At 38.8% G+C, this 15,450-nt stretch overlaps 3 protein-coding genes across 7 annotated transcripts; 1 reads left to right on the top strand and 2 right to left on the bottom strand.

The window, feature by feature from the left end:
* Positions 1–6,810: 6,810 nt before the first annotated feature.
* LOC130976063 (uncharacterized) lies at positions 6,811–7,656 on the bottom strand. Its single transcript, XM_057900810.1, has one exon. The coding sequence runs from the start codon at positions 7,591–7,593 to the stop codon at positions 7,045–7,047; it is 549 nt and encodes a 182-aa protein (XP_057756793.1). The 5' UTR covers positions 7,594–7,656; the 3' UTR covers positions 6,811–7,044.
* Positions 7,657–8,060: 404 nt separating this feature from the next.
* LOC130976061 (serine/threonine-protein kinase PBL34-like) lies at positions 8,061–11,677 on the bottom strand. Of its 5 annotated transcripts, XM_057900806.1 has the most exons (8): positions 11,580–11,597; positions 11,380–11,482; positions 11,076–11,288; positions 10,276–10,610; positions 10,056–10,191; positions 9,707–9,846; positions 9,481–9,604; positions 8,061–9,001 (listed from the first exon to the last, which is right to left on the bottom strand). In XM_057900806.1, the coding sequence occupies exons 3-8, from the start codon at positions 11,272–11,274 to the stop codon at positions 8,493–8,495; spliced, it is 1,443 nt and encodes a 480-aa protein (XP_057756789.1). In that variant the 5' UTR covers positions 11,275–11,288; positions 11,380–11,482; positions 11,580–11,597; the 3' UTR covers positions 8,061–8,492. The 5 variants fall into 5 exon arrangements, with proteins under 5 accessions (XP_057756789.1, XP_057756790.1, XP_057756788.1 ...); XM_057900807.1 differs by lacking the exon at positions 11,380–11,482 and having other exon boundaries at positions 11,580–11,677; XM_057900805.1 differs by having other exon boundaries at positions 11,380–11,660.
* A 1,606-nt stretch (positions 11,678–13,283) lies between these two features.
* Positions 13,284–13,913, top strand: LOC130975794 (glycine-rich cell wall structural protein 1.0-like). Its single transcript, XM_057900530.1, has 3 exons — positions 13,284–13,322; positions 13,398–13,587; positions 13,645–13,913. The coding sequence occupies exons 1-3, from the start codon at positions 13,284–13,286 to the stop codon at positions 13,911–13,913; spliced, it is 498 nt and encodes a 165-aa protein (XP_057756513.1).
* Positions 13,914–15,450: the final 1,537 nt, after the last annotated feature.

The raw sequence follows: 15,450 nt of genomic DNA, 5'->3' as shown, positions 1-15,450 counted from the left end.
CTGATTATCTGAGAACCATGTCCTGCTTGATTGTTCTATAAAGTCGGTGTACTTTATGCCGGAGGATACAGAAGGGCCGGTCGTGGTGAATAATTATTACTTGAATTCGATGATGGTAAACTGTTTCGGAACCGAATGTCAGGGTATCCTGTTGTTAACCGCGGGCGTTTCGGGTGATGATCAAAGGTTGGAGCAGATTCCGGTTGTGTGTGAGTTTTCGAAAGTGTTTCCCGATGATATTGATGAGTTTCCACCTAACCGAGAGGTTGAGTTTGCTATTGAGTTGGTGCCTGGGGCGGGACCAATCTCAAGTGCTCCTTATAGGATGTCACCGTTAGAGATGACTGAGTTGAAGTCTCAATTGGAGGATTTGTTGGGTAAGAATTTTATCCGACCAAGTGTCTCTCCATGGGGTGCTCCAGTGTTGCTGGTAAAGAAGAAAGATGGGAGTATGCGGCTCTGTGTGGATTACAGGCAGCTGAACAAGGTCACAATAAAGAATAAGTACCCATTGCTGAGAATTGATGATCTCATGGATCAGTTACAAGGAGCTGGAGTTTTCTCCAAGATCGATTTGCGATCCGATTATCACCAGATAAGGGTGAAGGGTGAGGATATCCCTAAGACCACCTTCAGGATTCGGTATGGTCATTACGAGTACACTATAATGTCTTTTCGGTTGACAAACGCTCCAGCAGTATTCATGGATTATATGAATAGAGTTTTCCGTCCGTTTCTGGATAAATTCGTTGTTGTCTTCATTGATGACATACTGATTTACTCCAAGACTGAAGAAGAGCATGCGGAACACTTGAGGACCGGATTGCAGATTCTAAAGGAGAAGAAACTCTATGCAAAACTGTCTAAGTGTGAGTTTTGGAAGAGTGAGGTGAAGTTTTTGGGTCACGTGGTGAGTAAGAAGGGAATAGCCGTAGATCCAACTAAGGTGGATGCTGTGATGGATTGGAAGCAACCAACCACCGTAACGGAGATAAGGAGTTTTCTGGGCTTAGCTGGCTATTACCGAAGGTTTATCAAGGGCTTTTCACAGATAGCTTTGCCAATGACAAAGTTAACCCGCAAAGACACTCCGTTTGTTTGGACTCCTGAGTGCGAGGAGAGCCTTCAGGCATTGAAGAAAAAGTTGACCACTGCACCTGTGTTAGTGTTACCTGAGCCAAACGAGCCATTTGAGGTGTACTGTGATGCCTCATTAAAGGGTCTAGGGTGCGTGCTGATGCAACACCATAATGTGGTGGCGTATGCCTCACGACAGTTGAGACCTCATGCAGTGAATTATCCTACGCACGATTTAGAACTTACTGCGGTCGTGTTTCCGCTAAAGGTGTGGAGGCATTACCTCTATGGAGTTAAGTTCCAAGTTTTCTCTGATCATAAGAGCTTGAAGTACCTCTTTGATCAGAAAGAGCTTAATATGAGGCAGAGGAGGTGGATGAAATTATTGAAGGACTACGAGTTTGAGTTGAATTACCATCCGGGAAAGGCGAATGTAGTGGCGGATGCGTTAAGTCGGAAGTCATTATATGCGGCTTGGATGATGCTTCAAGAGGAGAAGTTGCTCAAGGGATTCGAGAGTCTGAAAATTGGTGCTCGAGAAGTATCCGGAACTTTGTGTTTGAGCCGATTAGAAATCTCAAGTGACTTTAAGTCCGAACTCCTAAAGGCTCATCAAAATGATGAAGCAGTATGGAAGGTGTTACCGGCTATCGAGCAAGGGAAACAGTGGAGAGTGTCGGAAGAAAAAGATGGGTTATGGAGGTTCAAGGGTAGGATCATTGTGCCAGATGTTGGCACTTTGAGGCAGGATATCTTAAAGGAGGCACACAAAAGTGGATTCTCCATTCACCCGGGAAGTACTAAGATGTACTATGATTTAAAGGCGATGTTCTGGTGGCCAGGTATGAAGAATGATGTGGCGGAATATGTTTCAAAGTGCTTAACTTGTTAAAAGGTAAAGATTGAACATCAAAGACCTTCCGGGATGTTGCAACCTTTAGAGATTCCACAATGGAAGTGGGAAAGTATTGCAATAGACTTTGTGTCAGGATTGCCAAGGACTAGGGCTGGTTTTGATGCTATTTGGGTGATTGTGGACCGACTGACGAAGTCAGCTCACTTTTTACCCATTCGTATGACTTACACCCTTGAAGAGCTAGCACGGTTATACATAAAGGAGATTGTGAGACTTCATGGTGTGCCTGCTACTATAATCTCTGATAGAGATCCTCGTTTCACTTTAAGGTTTTGGGGTGCATTTCAGAAAGCTTTTGGAACCCGACTAAGCTTGAGCATGGCTTACCATCCTTAAACAGATGGTCAATCCGAGAGGACGATCCAAACACTAGAAGATATGTTGAGAGCTTGTGTTTTGGACCAACCAGCGAGTTGAGATCGGTATATGCCATTAGTAGAGTTTGCATATAATAATAGTTACCATGCGAGCATCGGAATGGCTCCGTATGAGGCCTTGTATGGGAGGAAATGTCAATCTCCGCTATGTTGGTATGAAGCCGGAGAGAAAGGCTTGTTGGGACCGAAAATGATAGCAGAAACTACTGAACAAGTCAAGAAAATCCGAGGTAGGATGCTTACGGCGCAGAGTCGTCAAAAGAGTTACGCCGATCAGAGGCGGAAGCCCTTAGAATTTGAGAAAGGAGACCATGTTTTCCTTAAGGTTACTTCGACCACGGGGGTAGGTAGGGCGATTAAAGCAAAGAAGTTAAATCCTCGATACATTGGTCCATTTCAAATCCTAGAGAGGATTGGACCGGTGGCGTATCGGATGGCTTTACCACCTCATCTTTCGAACCTGCACGATGTGTTTTACGTGTCGCAGCTTTGGAAGTACACTCCTGATGCTAGCCATGTGTTAGAACCTGAGTTGGTTCAGTTAAGGGAAGATTTGACGCTTCCAGTGGCTCCAGTCAGAATTGATGATACTAGTATCAAATGGTTGCGTGGAAAAGAGGTTTCATTAGTCAAAGTAGCTTGGAGTCGAGGCGGTGTTGAGGAACACACTTGGGAACTTGAGTCGGAGATGCGAACGGATCATCCGCATTTATTCTCAGGTAGTTGCATTTGAATTTTGTGGGCAAAATTCCCAATTAGGCGGGTAGAATGTAAAACCCGGTTAATTAACGGCTAATTAACCCATAAATGAGAATTTATTCTAGAAAGCCAAAAATGTGATTTTTATGGCTTAATATGATAGAGGAGATTGAGACGAGAATTTCGGTACCAATTTTATAGAAATCGGACCAAGATTGGACCGAACGGGCCAAACCGGGCCAAACAGACCCAAAGTGGGTCCTTGGCCCAACATAACTAAACCAAAACCCTAGTTTTCAGCACTCTCTCTCCTCACAACACTCAAACTCACGCTGAAAATTAGAAGGAAGGGGGGAAGAACACTCTCTCAACTTCTATCTCTCACTTGATCTTCAAACCACCATAACTTTTGATCTAGAGCTCCGATTGCCGCACCGTTTACGGCCACGTGTTCATCGCGAAGAGCTCTACAAAACTTCTACATTTAATCTTGAGGTAAACCACGTTTTGCTCTTCGAATTTCCAGCCTTGTTTTCGAGTTTCATGAGCAAAATGTTGAGATTTTGGGCTCTTTGATGTTATAGGACCCAACTCTCTTGGAGGAGAAGGTTAATCTTATCTCTTTGAACCTTGGGTGTGATAAGATTCTGAACCCTAGTGTAATTTTGTTGTTTTATGATGTTTGGGTTTTGAGATGTTGTGTATGGATATGATGATTGTGGCTTAGGTTGTGTATGTGTGAATATTGGAGCTTGATTGGTGATTTTGGAAAGTTTAAGAAGGGATTTGGTGGTGAAAAATCTGTTCTTGGAGGTGTTGAGGCCTTGAGAGCTTGTGGATAAGTGATTTGGAAGTGTTCCGGTTGAGCTTGGGAAATCGGCTAAGGTATGGTCTCGATTTCTCATATCTAATATGTAATGTGGTAGGAAATACTTAGGCTAGAGGCCCTAAGATAGGCATTGAATTGTTGGTGTTGTTGAATGGTTGAAATATATGATGTGGTCATATATGTGATGATGATTATTGATGCTTTGATGGTATGATGTATAAGAAATATGCATGTTGTGATATATGCTTGATGATTGGTTATGGTTGAATTGTGGGTTGAACCATGTTGATGGTGAGTATGATATTGATTGTGTACAATGATGATTTATTGGAATTGGTGTTGTTGAAAATTGGCATGAGGAAGAGTATATGATATGTCAATATGTTTGAATTTGAGCCACTTGGGTGAAGTGGGTTAAAATGATGGGATAGTGATTTTGGTGATTTGTGGTAAAGTGTCAATGTGTGAGTTGAGGAGGCTTGATGTTGAATTTGATATATTTTGATTGATTTCAAAGAAAATGGATGAAATTGGCATGTTTTGATTGATTTTGAAAAGAGTTGAAAATGGCTTGTTTTGCAAATGGCACTTTGTGGTTTTGTATGAAAAACATCGTTTTTGAGCATACTTTGACGGGATATAACTTGGACTACGGATCTCTGTTTTGTGCCAAATCTGTTTAGAAATGAAATTGGATCCGGAATGTCCATGCCGTTTGAAGAACGGGTGAAAAACAATTTAAAATGAGAAAGTTATGTCTGTTGGAAGATTGGAGTTTGAATCTGTGAATTCTGCAGTTTTTAACTTAGAAAATTTTTAGCAAAACGATCCCCCGCGCGTAGGCGCACCTGGCACGTGCGCGCCGTTCTTCCAGAAAGCGCCAACCACGCGTGCATGTGATGTGCGCGGGCGCGCCGATGTGCTGCACCCAATGCCCAGCTATTTTGCCAGAGAGTTGTGCCAAAACTGTGCCAGCTTTGTGCCTGGGGCACGAGAGCACCCACGCGTACGCGTGGCTGACGCGTGCGTGTTGCTTGGCTATTTTTCAATCGACGCGTTAGCGTGCATGACGCATACGCGTCGATGAGTTTTTGAGGCCATCCACGCGTGCGCGTGGAGTGCGCGTACGCGTGGCCTTGTTTTCATCCCAAAGTTGATTTTTGAGTTTTAAAAGTCAAATTTCATACTTCTAAGCCTCTGATCTCACCACTTATGTCTTAAATCATTATGATATGCCTAGCAATTAGAAAAGGAGCTAGGGGATGTGGTAACTTGCGAGTGAAGTAAGGGAAAAATGAATAATCAATGAGGATCAAAGATGATTATGTGAGAGGCGGAGGATGACGGTGGAAGTGCTTGTTATGCCATGGGCCGAAAGGCCGTAATTGTTAATGAAATGGCTGGTTATGGATTTAACCGTGAGTCGGATGGCTGGATTATTACCGTGTTACAGCGGAACCATGATTATGGCTAAGAATAAATGCATATATATGTTGTTGAATAAATTGTGAATGTTGCACTTCCATTATCGGAGATGAGAGTTTTCCTGGGAGAAAGCAGTGGCTAGCCACCACGTGCTCCAGGTTGAGACTTGAAACTCTTTTGACCCTATGTCGTCAGGGTGGCGGGGCACTGTGAAAGCCCCGGATGAGCTCACCCCCATAAATATTTACCAGTGAGGGTGATGGATATGGATCATGATTATGATCAAGTTTATATTGAGTATAACTCGAGTTGGAGAGACACGACAGAGGGACAGTCCAATGGTTAGCTACCAGGACTTGTCGGATTGGCTCTATAACTGACAGATGATATCATCAGCCACTAGGGACAGGCATTCATCATATGCATACTATATGAATTGTTTGAGATTGCCTATTTGACTGCATATTACTTGCTAATTGTCTAAATGCCTTATTTGTTCCTATTTGTAAATTTCTTGTTTGATATAACTGTGTTTGCTACATTATACTTCTGCTGGTGGATGGGAGGTCTGAAGAAAATGGAAAGGGAAGTATTAGTTAGACTGAAGAATCTTTAGTCAGTCGCCACTTATGGTTTAGCTTGCTTATAAGCTTTGATATTATCTGGAGGAAGTTCTAGGATTGCCTTCGGCTTTCCTTTATTATTATGTATTATATATGTGGAAGCTGTTACCATGCTGGGGACCTCTGGTTCTCACCCATGCGAATTTTGTGGTTTTCAGATGCAGGGCGTGAGGTTTCTCGATGAGGCCTGCTAGAGACTTCTGAATTAGCGAAGATCCTTTGTTCTTGGGGACTTTGTTTTAGTTTATATGTTTTGCTTAGATACTTTTATCTCCATTAAATAATACAAACTGTTATGACTCCTCTTATGGGAGATTTTGGAGAATATGTTTCTGTATTTGTGTCTATTTGGGTTTCCTTTGGGGTTGTCCTTATTTTATCATATGTATATATTGCTATGCTCGGACCGGTTATCTTTGCAGCCGGATTTTGAGTCTTGATATTCCTGTTTTTGACACTCCTTTGGATATATATAATCTCGCGTTGGTTATCCTTGTTCGTTACGTTATCGATTGGAGTGTTGCGCTTTCGAGTTGCGATTTTTGTTTACCCCTTTTTCTACAAAGGCTCCTAGTTATAATCAATCATTCATACTACTATACGTACTAAATTTTTATTTTAGAGGTCGTAATACCTTGCCATCTCTGAATTATGACTTAAGCATAAGACTCTGTATGGTAGGGTGTCACAAAAATTACGAGGAAGATTTTGCCCATCAATAGATGTATACCTATTGAATTTTAGACAAAGGAAAAACAAAAATCATCGCCTTTAGATTATTCATCGAAACCATATTTTAAATAAAAAAATCTGTTTTTTTTTTCCCCATAGTTAATGGAATAATGAAGCATCATTTACATGGAAACAATAGGTCTATGAATTCTATATATGTAACTTACTGATCAATAATCATGCTTGCGGTAGTTCGAGATAATTAACAATTTAACAGCAATGCTAGTGGAAATCTTGTTTCTATATTTGTATGTCTAAACTCAACGATTAATTTTCCTATGAACAAGGGTACAAAATTAAAGTACACATGATAACAAAAGATAAAACAACCAATCTTCATTTGTTTCAAAATTAGGAAGAAGCTAATTAAGATCCCTTGAATACATCAGAAGGGTTCAACGGTTGAGAATCCAGCTGATAAAGATTGAGTGCAGGACCAACAAACCTGAACATAATCCAAGCACCAATCATTATGAATATTGATGCATATGCAAACTTGTTGAGCCAAAACAGTGCACCCTTTTCTCCCATGTATAGTTCCACTGCCTTCTCATTCAATGTCATCTCCTCCCATTTCTTCTTAGGGGCACTTTTGACATTTCCCATTCTTGTAGCAACACCTCCATCATTGTTATTGTTTTCTTGCTTTCTTGATTGTCTTCTTGATGACCTTCTCCTGAACCTTACTCCTACAGCGGCTGAATCAGTTGGTGCTTGAACTGATGATGATGATGATGATGATGATGAGTTTAAATCACTACTATTGTCATTGTTGCTGCTGCTGCATTTGAATCTGAGAGAAAGTTGGTGTTGATTTTGTTGGGGTTGTAAGAATTGTTTGTGTTTGTGGCTTCTTGATGATGGAATGAGATGTCTAGTGAGAATGAAGTGTGAAGAGAGAGAGGTTGTTTCCATGGCTTACTTGACAGAAAGAAAGAAAGAAAGAAAGGATAATGAATAATGATAATTTGTGGTTAGATTTTCTTGCTTATCTTGTTGGATTTTATTGGATAATAATATAATATATGATAATTGCTTATTGGACCACAAAGTTAATAAATTTCAAAATAGGCCTACAAGTACTTGCTAGTTTACTTTGGTTTGGACTTTGGGGGCAGTCCTTCATATGAAAATTGTACTTGCTAGTTTACTTTGGGGATAGAGAATTTAGTAAATTTTGTACTAAGTTTTGTAATTCTCTCTTTTATCAAATAAGATATCTATCTGTAATAAATTTATTAAATTTTTCTCAAATAAAATTTTGAGTTGAGCATAACCATGTAATAATACTAACAAGTTTATTACTTTATATAGACAGGTAAATAATAGATTCTGAACCCAAAAATAAATTGAAACAAAGAAGGAATCTTCAGCACCTCTAATTCAGTGAAAATCTACCATGTTTCTGGTACAAGTATGGAACATAAGTTACATTAATAAGTTATTTACTAAAAAGTATAATGACCAATGAGTATGTAAACATCTATGAATAACATGAGTTATCACCACCACCATTTTTTTTTTACAAAGTTACATTATGAAAGGAAGGAATCCTAATAATAAAACTATAATAAGGTGGAAAAAGGTAAAACAAATTCCACACATAAAAGCTGTAGTATATTCTGTTCTTTTTCCTCAAATTGTGAAACCAAGTCCCCACCATAATGAAATAAACTATCTTAGGATTCGGCTCCTCTAAAGTGAGAAGGTTGGTATACACAGAAAGCAAGGGACTAATTTAGTTACTCTTGGATCCATAAGCTTTTGTGAATGAACAGAGAAGCAAACTAAGGATAGTGTGAGATTTGTGACTCTCATCCATTAGGTTTGGGAGACTTGCTATAATGGTGAAATGGAGAACCAGGAGGACCTCTTGGACTTGACAAGGTCCTTACAGGTTGACCCTTCCTTGAGAAAGATCCTACTTGTGTTTGCATGCCGTTTTTAGGATTTGGCATAGACATGGTTCGATCAACTCGAATGAACTGGAAGTGGCGAGACGCAATGGCCATGTCCTTGAGGTTTTGTACAGGCTTTAGAGCTTGAACAACTTCACTCATCATAGGTCTGGATTTCGGATCGCGGGTAAGGCACTGAGCTGCTAGCTGGACTGCTTTTTGTGCACCTTTAATGGAGAAGTGGCCTTCAAGGCGATGGTCGATTATCCGATAGAACATTCTTCGGTCTAAGATAAAAGGTCTTGCCCACTCCACAAGGTTGTGCTCCCCATTTGGTCTATTCTTATCAATAGATCGCCGGCCGGTGAGCATTTCCAGTAGCACTACTCCGAAACTATAGACATCACTTTTCGTCGTCAAATGTCCTGATCAAAATAGGTAGTTTCATGTCAGAATTAAAACTCAAAGTGAAAAAGATAAAAACTTTGTAGTACAAAGCTTAGAACTCAAAGGATGTTAGGATAATATAAACAATCTAAGTATAGAAATAGAATCCATATTCAAGCCCCTTCAAAATTTTGTTTGAGATGCAGAGTATTTTAAAGTAACAGAAATTAAGTTTGAATATCTACAGAAGTGTCAATAACCCATCTTCAGTAACAGATTCATAGCACATAATACTATATCCTTTAACAAGATTCATTCTAAGTTTTACTTTGGATATATCTGACAACAGTTCTTTTAATTGCTACATTATAACTTGGCTCGCCGAGTAATCAATGAAACATTTTAATAAATGAAACAGAAAAATTAGGCTGGCATAAACCAAGCTGGGATATTTAACATTAATGAAAAGCTTAGATTTATGACAGTTCCAATTGCTATTGATAAGGTTCGAACTCACCCGTCATCACATACTCAGGAGCTGCATAGCCATATGTTCCCATAACTCTTGTAGATATGTGTGTCTTCTCCCCTTCGGGACCATCTTTGGCGAGTCCAAAATCAGAGAGCTTTGCATTGTATTCCTAAAACCAATTTTGATTTTGTGATTTTACATTAAGAGTATGAATACTGAATAGCAAACTAACTAAAAAGAAAATGCCTTGTTTGTTAATAACTCAACATACCGCATCTAATAGTATGTTAGATGTCTTGAAATCGCGATAGATTACGGGCCTCTGAGCTTCTTCATGGAGAAAAGCAAGACCTTTTGCAGCACCAAGTGCAATTTTCATTCTGATAGACCAAGGAAGAGGCATAGACCCTTCTGCATAATTCATGGTTGTTACCAGAAAACGATTAAACTTCCTCATGCATACATATTTATAAGAACATAGTGCAAGAAAAAAAACTGTTTTCAACCAACATTTACATTAAGTGTGTTAATTGTGATATAATATTTGTGACTTGAGATTGCAGATATAAATATGCAGTGGTGAACACATCAACAGAGATGAAAATAAGTTCGTATCGTACTTCTAAAGAGGTGGTTCTCTAAGCTTCCTCGGGGCATAAACTCATAAACCAATAATCTTTGGTCATCTTCAATGCAGAAACCAATCAATTTTACAAGATTAGGATGGACAAGATCACCAAGAATGTTTAATTCAGCCTGGAAAGAAGAAGAAAGACACCGAGAATGTTAACAAAAAGCAATCACAGAATTAAAAGGAAAATCCTTGAATAAGTTTCTTACAAGCCACTCTTTGTGACCCTGAAGTCCATCATGGTTAAGGGTCTTGACTGCAACAGTAAGACCGGTCCCTGGTCTCACAGGTGCAGTTCCATTCTCCTCAATCCAACCCTTGAAGACACAACCGAACCCTCCCTCGCCGAGAAGACTCTCCGGTTTGAAGTTCCTAGTTGCCAACTTAAGCTCATTGAAGGTGAATTTTCGCAACCGAGGAGAAACCTTCAACTCCTCGCTGAACTTTGGAGTTGAAGGGACACTTCCAGCATTACTAGTTGTTGTTGAGGACTCTGGTGCAGCACTTGCTTCCCTCTTGCTTCTCTCATATGCAGATGCTTTATCTACTTATTGAAAATAAATTAGAAAAACCTTCAATTCATTCATTGTTTCATGGTATTACCACCTAAACACTTGGGATTTTAAAGGATTAATAAAAACCAGTACATGATATGAATCTGATATGTATCTATTTAAGCAATCTAATCATGGAATTAGAACACGTTTAAGTCAGTTCTAAAATTCTCATACCAAAATTGACATCCATGGTTTAACTTTCTTTAATCTATATGATTCATAATGATCTCTCAATGTCACAACTCAGAAATAAAAACCTATGATCCTTTAAATTAACACAAAGTTAGCAGCTCAAAGATACAAAAGGATGAATAGAACCAAAAAGTAAAGACAACCAAAATTTATTTTTCCTTCACTTAAATTTTGATATCAAATAGAAAAATATCATGAAGCCAAAGAAGTGAGACATACATAAAAAATAAAAAATAATAAAAATAAAAAGAAAAACTTACAACTATGAGCACTAGTAGTGGTGCCACTTATGGAGTTATCAACCTTTGATCTTGAAGGTATGCAACTTCCAATGAAACTCAATCTAAGGCAACATCCACTCTCATCACCATCTCTATTCTTCTTCTTCTTCTTCTTCCCTCCCTTTGACTTTTCAACATCTAAACTCCCTGCTTTAATTGCATTATTCTCAAACCCCATCTTCCCTCAAATTCCTACCAATTATTTTGATTACTCAAAAGTCTTTAAAGCTTCAAAATTCAATAAGAAAAAAATATATTTTACATTAAAAAAGAAAAGAGTCACCTTAAGCAACCTTAGCTACAATAATTGAAGTCTTTTCTTAAAAATACAGCTTCTTCACCATCAACAACAACATATGAAACATAAAAAAACAAGGAACAAGAACCTAGTATTCAATGATAACAAGGATCAACAACATAAGTACAGTGCTAAATAACTAAAAAGAAAAGGAAAACAGAAAACAAAAAAGACATCAAACCAACCCAGTTGTGAAATTGAGTCTAGAGGGGCTGTAGGTGGAGGAGAGAGGGAGTGGAAAACTGAAAACTTGCATGTGAAAGGGAGAAAGTTTTTTTTTTTTTTTTCAACAACGGGCCGGCCGGGCAGGCTTGGAATGTGAGAGTGTGTATCCGGGCAGGGCGGGCAGGAAAGAGAAAGTGACAGCCATTTGCTTTCTTTCTTTTATTAATTATTATGAGATGAGCACTTGCAAGTTACAACATCTCCTTTTTCTCTCAATTGTTTGACCTCATCATTTTTGCACCATGAATGATGAATCATTATTTCATAGATAATGTTCTTTTTTATTTCTTGTTCCCACCCAAAATTTATTTAATATAGCATTTAATTTGTATTAATATTGTAAAATATACTATCACATTAGGAAGAATATATTTGACCTATTTATTTGTTAGTTTAAAAATTATATAGATATGGATATTTGATTCAATAACAACTTTTTTTAATATATAATTTAATCAGAACTCAACCTTTAAAATTAATTACAAAATCACCGTTTCAAAATAAAAGAATTCTATAAACAAGACCTATAAATATTTGGTTGAATAATATTGTAAAACTCTAGTTTGTGATCTTCAAACAAAAAACTCTATTTTTCTATTAAAAATAACTCCAATCATTAAAAGAAATTAATAAATAATTAATAAACTATGCTGTATGCTATTTATACATGAGTGTGCATAATTGGGCTTTTTTTTTCCATGCAAAATCTTCTTATCTCTCCTCTTTTAGGTTTTTTAAAATATTTATGTTTTTGGTGTGTGCTAATGTAGGACTTAGCAACACTACCACTATCATTAATTGACAACATGCCACGTTATTCTAAATGATTTATTCCACACTTTATTTAATCTAAAATGACTAATTACTCTTCTTCTTTTTTTCATATAATGGGATTGGACTAATGAGTCATTAGCCATTAGCAAAATGGGGTAGTGCCTAACTTTTGGAATCTTTTATGAGCCAATTCCACAAGGAAAAAAGAAAATGGAATCAATTATTTTCACGGTGCCTAATAGACCTTCAATAAGTTATGTATACCTGTTTTATTTTCACATATTTTCTCGTTATCTATCATTATATATATAATATGGGCATGTAAAGATTGAGACACCTCATAATAAATAAAATATTTATCGTCACAATATATTATATAGTATAAACTATATACACACACAATACAGTTAATATTAAATTAATGTTAATGAAAAAAGACATGATCAAATCAAGTTGGAAGCTTATGTATGGAATAAAACAGAGAAAGGGTTAAAAGGCATGTGGGAGCAAGTGTAAACAAAATTATATAAGCTAGTTGACAAAAATAGTAATAAAAAAAGGTAAACTTGACAAAAATGGTAGCACAGAGGATCAGAGGAAGAATAAAACAAAGGAGATTATATAATTTTGTTTGTATTAGCTTGATCTAAATTACTTTTAATCCCATTGATTTATTTGGATTTCTAGCAATGGATATTATTTAATTTTTTTTATCTTATTCACTACTGCACAGACGGCCACTTGTTGCCTAGAATATATAGTTAATTTTCTGCCTTTGTATAATTTCTGATGATTTTTTTTTACAGGAATATATTTAAATTAGGTTAAAATACGTTGATAAACCAAACACACACTGTGATCCTAGGGTAGTTGCAATTCCGGCTGAGACGATGCAGAGAGGTCCAAGACTGATTCCTGATGTAGATCAGGTATCTGATGTCCTAAACAGATGCCGTGTTGAGCGAAAACGTCATGTTAAGACACGTTCGAGTCAGCGTAAATAGAGGTGGCTCGACGATGCAATTGATGTATTGGAGGACAGGGGCCGAAGCTGCAGTGGGAGGGGTGTTGGTCGACGTAGAGCTCGACATGGAAGGAGAGGTAGAAATGATGATGAGGATGGTGGGGACAACGATAGTGATGGTGACGATGATGTTGGAGGTGATGGCGACGATGACGGTGGAGATGAATGTGGTAGAAGAGGACACAAAAGTAGAAATGTTGGTGGGATGGGTGGTGGGTATGGATGAGGTGGCGGAGGACATGATGGTGGAGATGCTGGTGGGCTGGGTGGTGGGTATGGAGGAGGTGGTGGGGGCCCTAATGGCAGACACGATGGAAGGATGGGTGGGAATTATGGAGGAGGTGAGGGCGGTTCAGGTGGTGTAGGAAATGTTAGTGTAGATTGTTATGGTGATGGTATAAAGTCTGGTTATGGAGGTGACAAGGATGGTGGTGGAGGGTTTGGTGATTATTTTGTCAGGGTTCTCAGCAGCGATGAAGCGGTATACGAGAGTTAGACATACATTAGTCTAGGTGAGATACTATTGTGAACTTGGCAGTGAGAAGCTCCCAGTAAGAGGGAGAAGCTCTGTAAGAGCCAAGTGAGAAGCTCTCAGTCGGAGTTGTCTCGACCACAGTAAACTCAGAATTATCCTTATCGTACAAAGTCACCGTGAAATATTCGGAGGCCTTCATATTAGCCTCTATTGCCCTCATCAGATGCTGACTAAACTGCTGCCTGGCTCCTAACTGTGGCTCTGCCTCTTTTTTCTTGCGAACAAATAGTTCGTCCAATCTTTCATAAGTGGACTTCACCAATGAACAAACTGAAAGGTTTCTTACACCCTTTAGTATTAAGTTTACACACTCGGAGATATTAGTAGTCATATGTCCAAATCTCCGACCTTCATCCTGATGCTGAGTCCTCTGTGCATAATTAATCTTGTTTGCCTAATCACACATTGTAGGATCTTCAGGTCAGAGAATGTCAAACAAGTAGTCAAACTCAACCTCAATCTTGACGTAAGCAGCATTTACTAGAAACTTTCGTGCATCTTTGTCCTTAAAACTCAAGGCAAAGTTTACCGCTATGTGTCGGATACAAAATGTCCGGTATGCACTTGGTGGAACCCAACCGCCATCAGGAGCCTCCAAAGTAGCCTTGATCCCATTTTACCTATCCGATATGACTAGAATATCCGGCAGAGGTGTCACATGCATCTGAAGGTGAGATAGAAAGAATAACCATGACTCTGCATTCTCACTCTCCACAAGTGCAAATGCTACAGAAAATGATGTTGGAATTGTCGTCCTGAGCAATCGCAACAAGCAGTGTACCCTCGTACTTTCCGTACAAGTGGGTCTCATCAACACCAACCAACGACTTACAATGCCGAAATGTCTCGATACACGGTGGAAATGTCCAAAAAAATTGATGGAAATAATATGATAACTCATCAACTTGCCCACCAACTCGCACAGAACTCGTTTCAACACTGCAACACTACCTGGCATCGTGATCTGCACACCCAGTACCCATCGCGACAACTCTTATGTAACTCTTTTCAGTCTTTGTAAATCTATGCAACGGCCTTCTGCTTAGCCAACCAAACTCTCCTGTAAGTCATTCTAAAACCAAAATGTGCCTCTGTCGCATTCTGCAGTACCTTGATCTATACGGCAGCATCAACTCTAAGTATGGGCAGTATGAAAGCCGATATCACATGATAATCAAGTATCCTGTGATTACTAGATATCGATGTGGCCAGACAAGTATGAGATCCATTGTACCGTTTTATCACCCAAACACATCTGCGGTGGTGAAGACTAATCCGAATCAATCAAGTGCACCCGTTGTCAAACTCCTTACACTTCCCATGGTACTTGCGATGATCAAATTTCAACACTTTGTACTCAACCCCACGGGGTATGCTATAAGTCTTCACACTTAAGACGACCTCCTCTTTATCCTGTAACTGCTGACCAACTTGGAACTCAGCTAGAGCTCCTGTATCTTGTGTATTTCTGAACCCAAATCCAAAAGGTACCCCTGGT

The sequence above is a fragment of the Arachis stenosperma genome, chromosome 4 (assembly GCF_014773155.1).
Source record: "Arachis stenosperma cultivar V10309 chromosome 4, arast.V10309.gnm1.PFL2, whole genome shotgun sequence".
Taxonomy (NCBI): domain Eukaryota; kingdom Viridiplantae; phylum Streptophyta; class Magnoliopsida; order Fabales; family Fabaceae; genus Arachis; species Arachis stenosperma.
Note: the sequence above shows the minus strand (reverse complement) of the source record. Positions and strands in the feature narration are given on the sequence as shown.

What these genes read in the sequence shown, in the direction of transcription:
- LOC130976063 (XM_057900810.1), bottom strand. Translation starts at nt 7,593, where the DNA reads ATGGAAACAACCTCTCTCTCTTCACACTTCATTCTCACTAGACATCTC.
- LOC130976061 (XM_057900807.1), bottom strand. Translation starts at nt 11,274, where the DNA reads ATGGGGTTTGAGAATAATGCAATTAAAGCAGGGAGTTTAGATGTTGAA. An exon ending in CACTACTAGTGCTCATAGTT is followed by an intron (nt 10,611 to 11,075) that starts GTAAGTTTTTCT and finishes TTCAATAAGTAG; the next exon opens with ATAAAGCATCTGCATATGAG. An exon ending in CTAACATACTATTAGATGCG is followed by an intron (nt 9,605 to 9,706) that starts GTATGTTGAGTT and finishes AATTGGTTTTAG; the next exon opens with GAATACAATGCAAAGCTCTC.
- LOC130975794 (XM_057900530.1), top strand. Translation starts at nt 13,284, where the DNA reads ATGCAGAGAGGTCCAAGACTGATTCCTGATGTAGATCAG. An exon ending in TGATTCCTGATGTAGATCAG is followed by an intron (nt 13,323 to 13,397) that starts GTATCTGATGTC and finishes CAGCGTAAATAG; the next exon opens with AGGTGGCTCGACGATGCAAT. An exon ending in TGACGGTGGAGATGAATGTG is followed by an intron (nt 13,588 to 13,644) that starts GTAGAAGAGGAC and finishes GGTATGGATGAG; the next exon opens with GTGGCGGAGGACATGATGGT.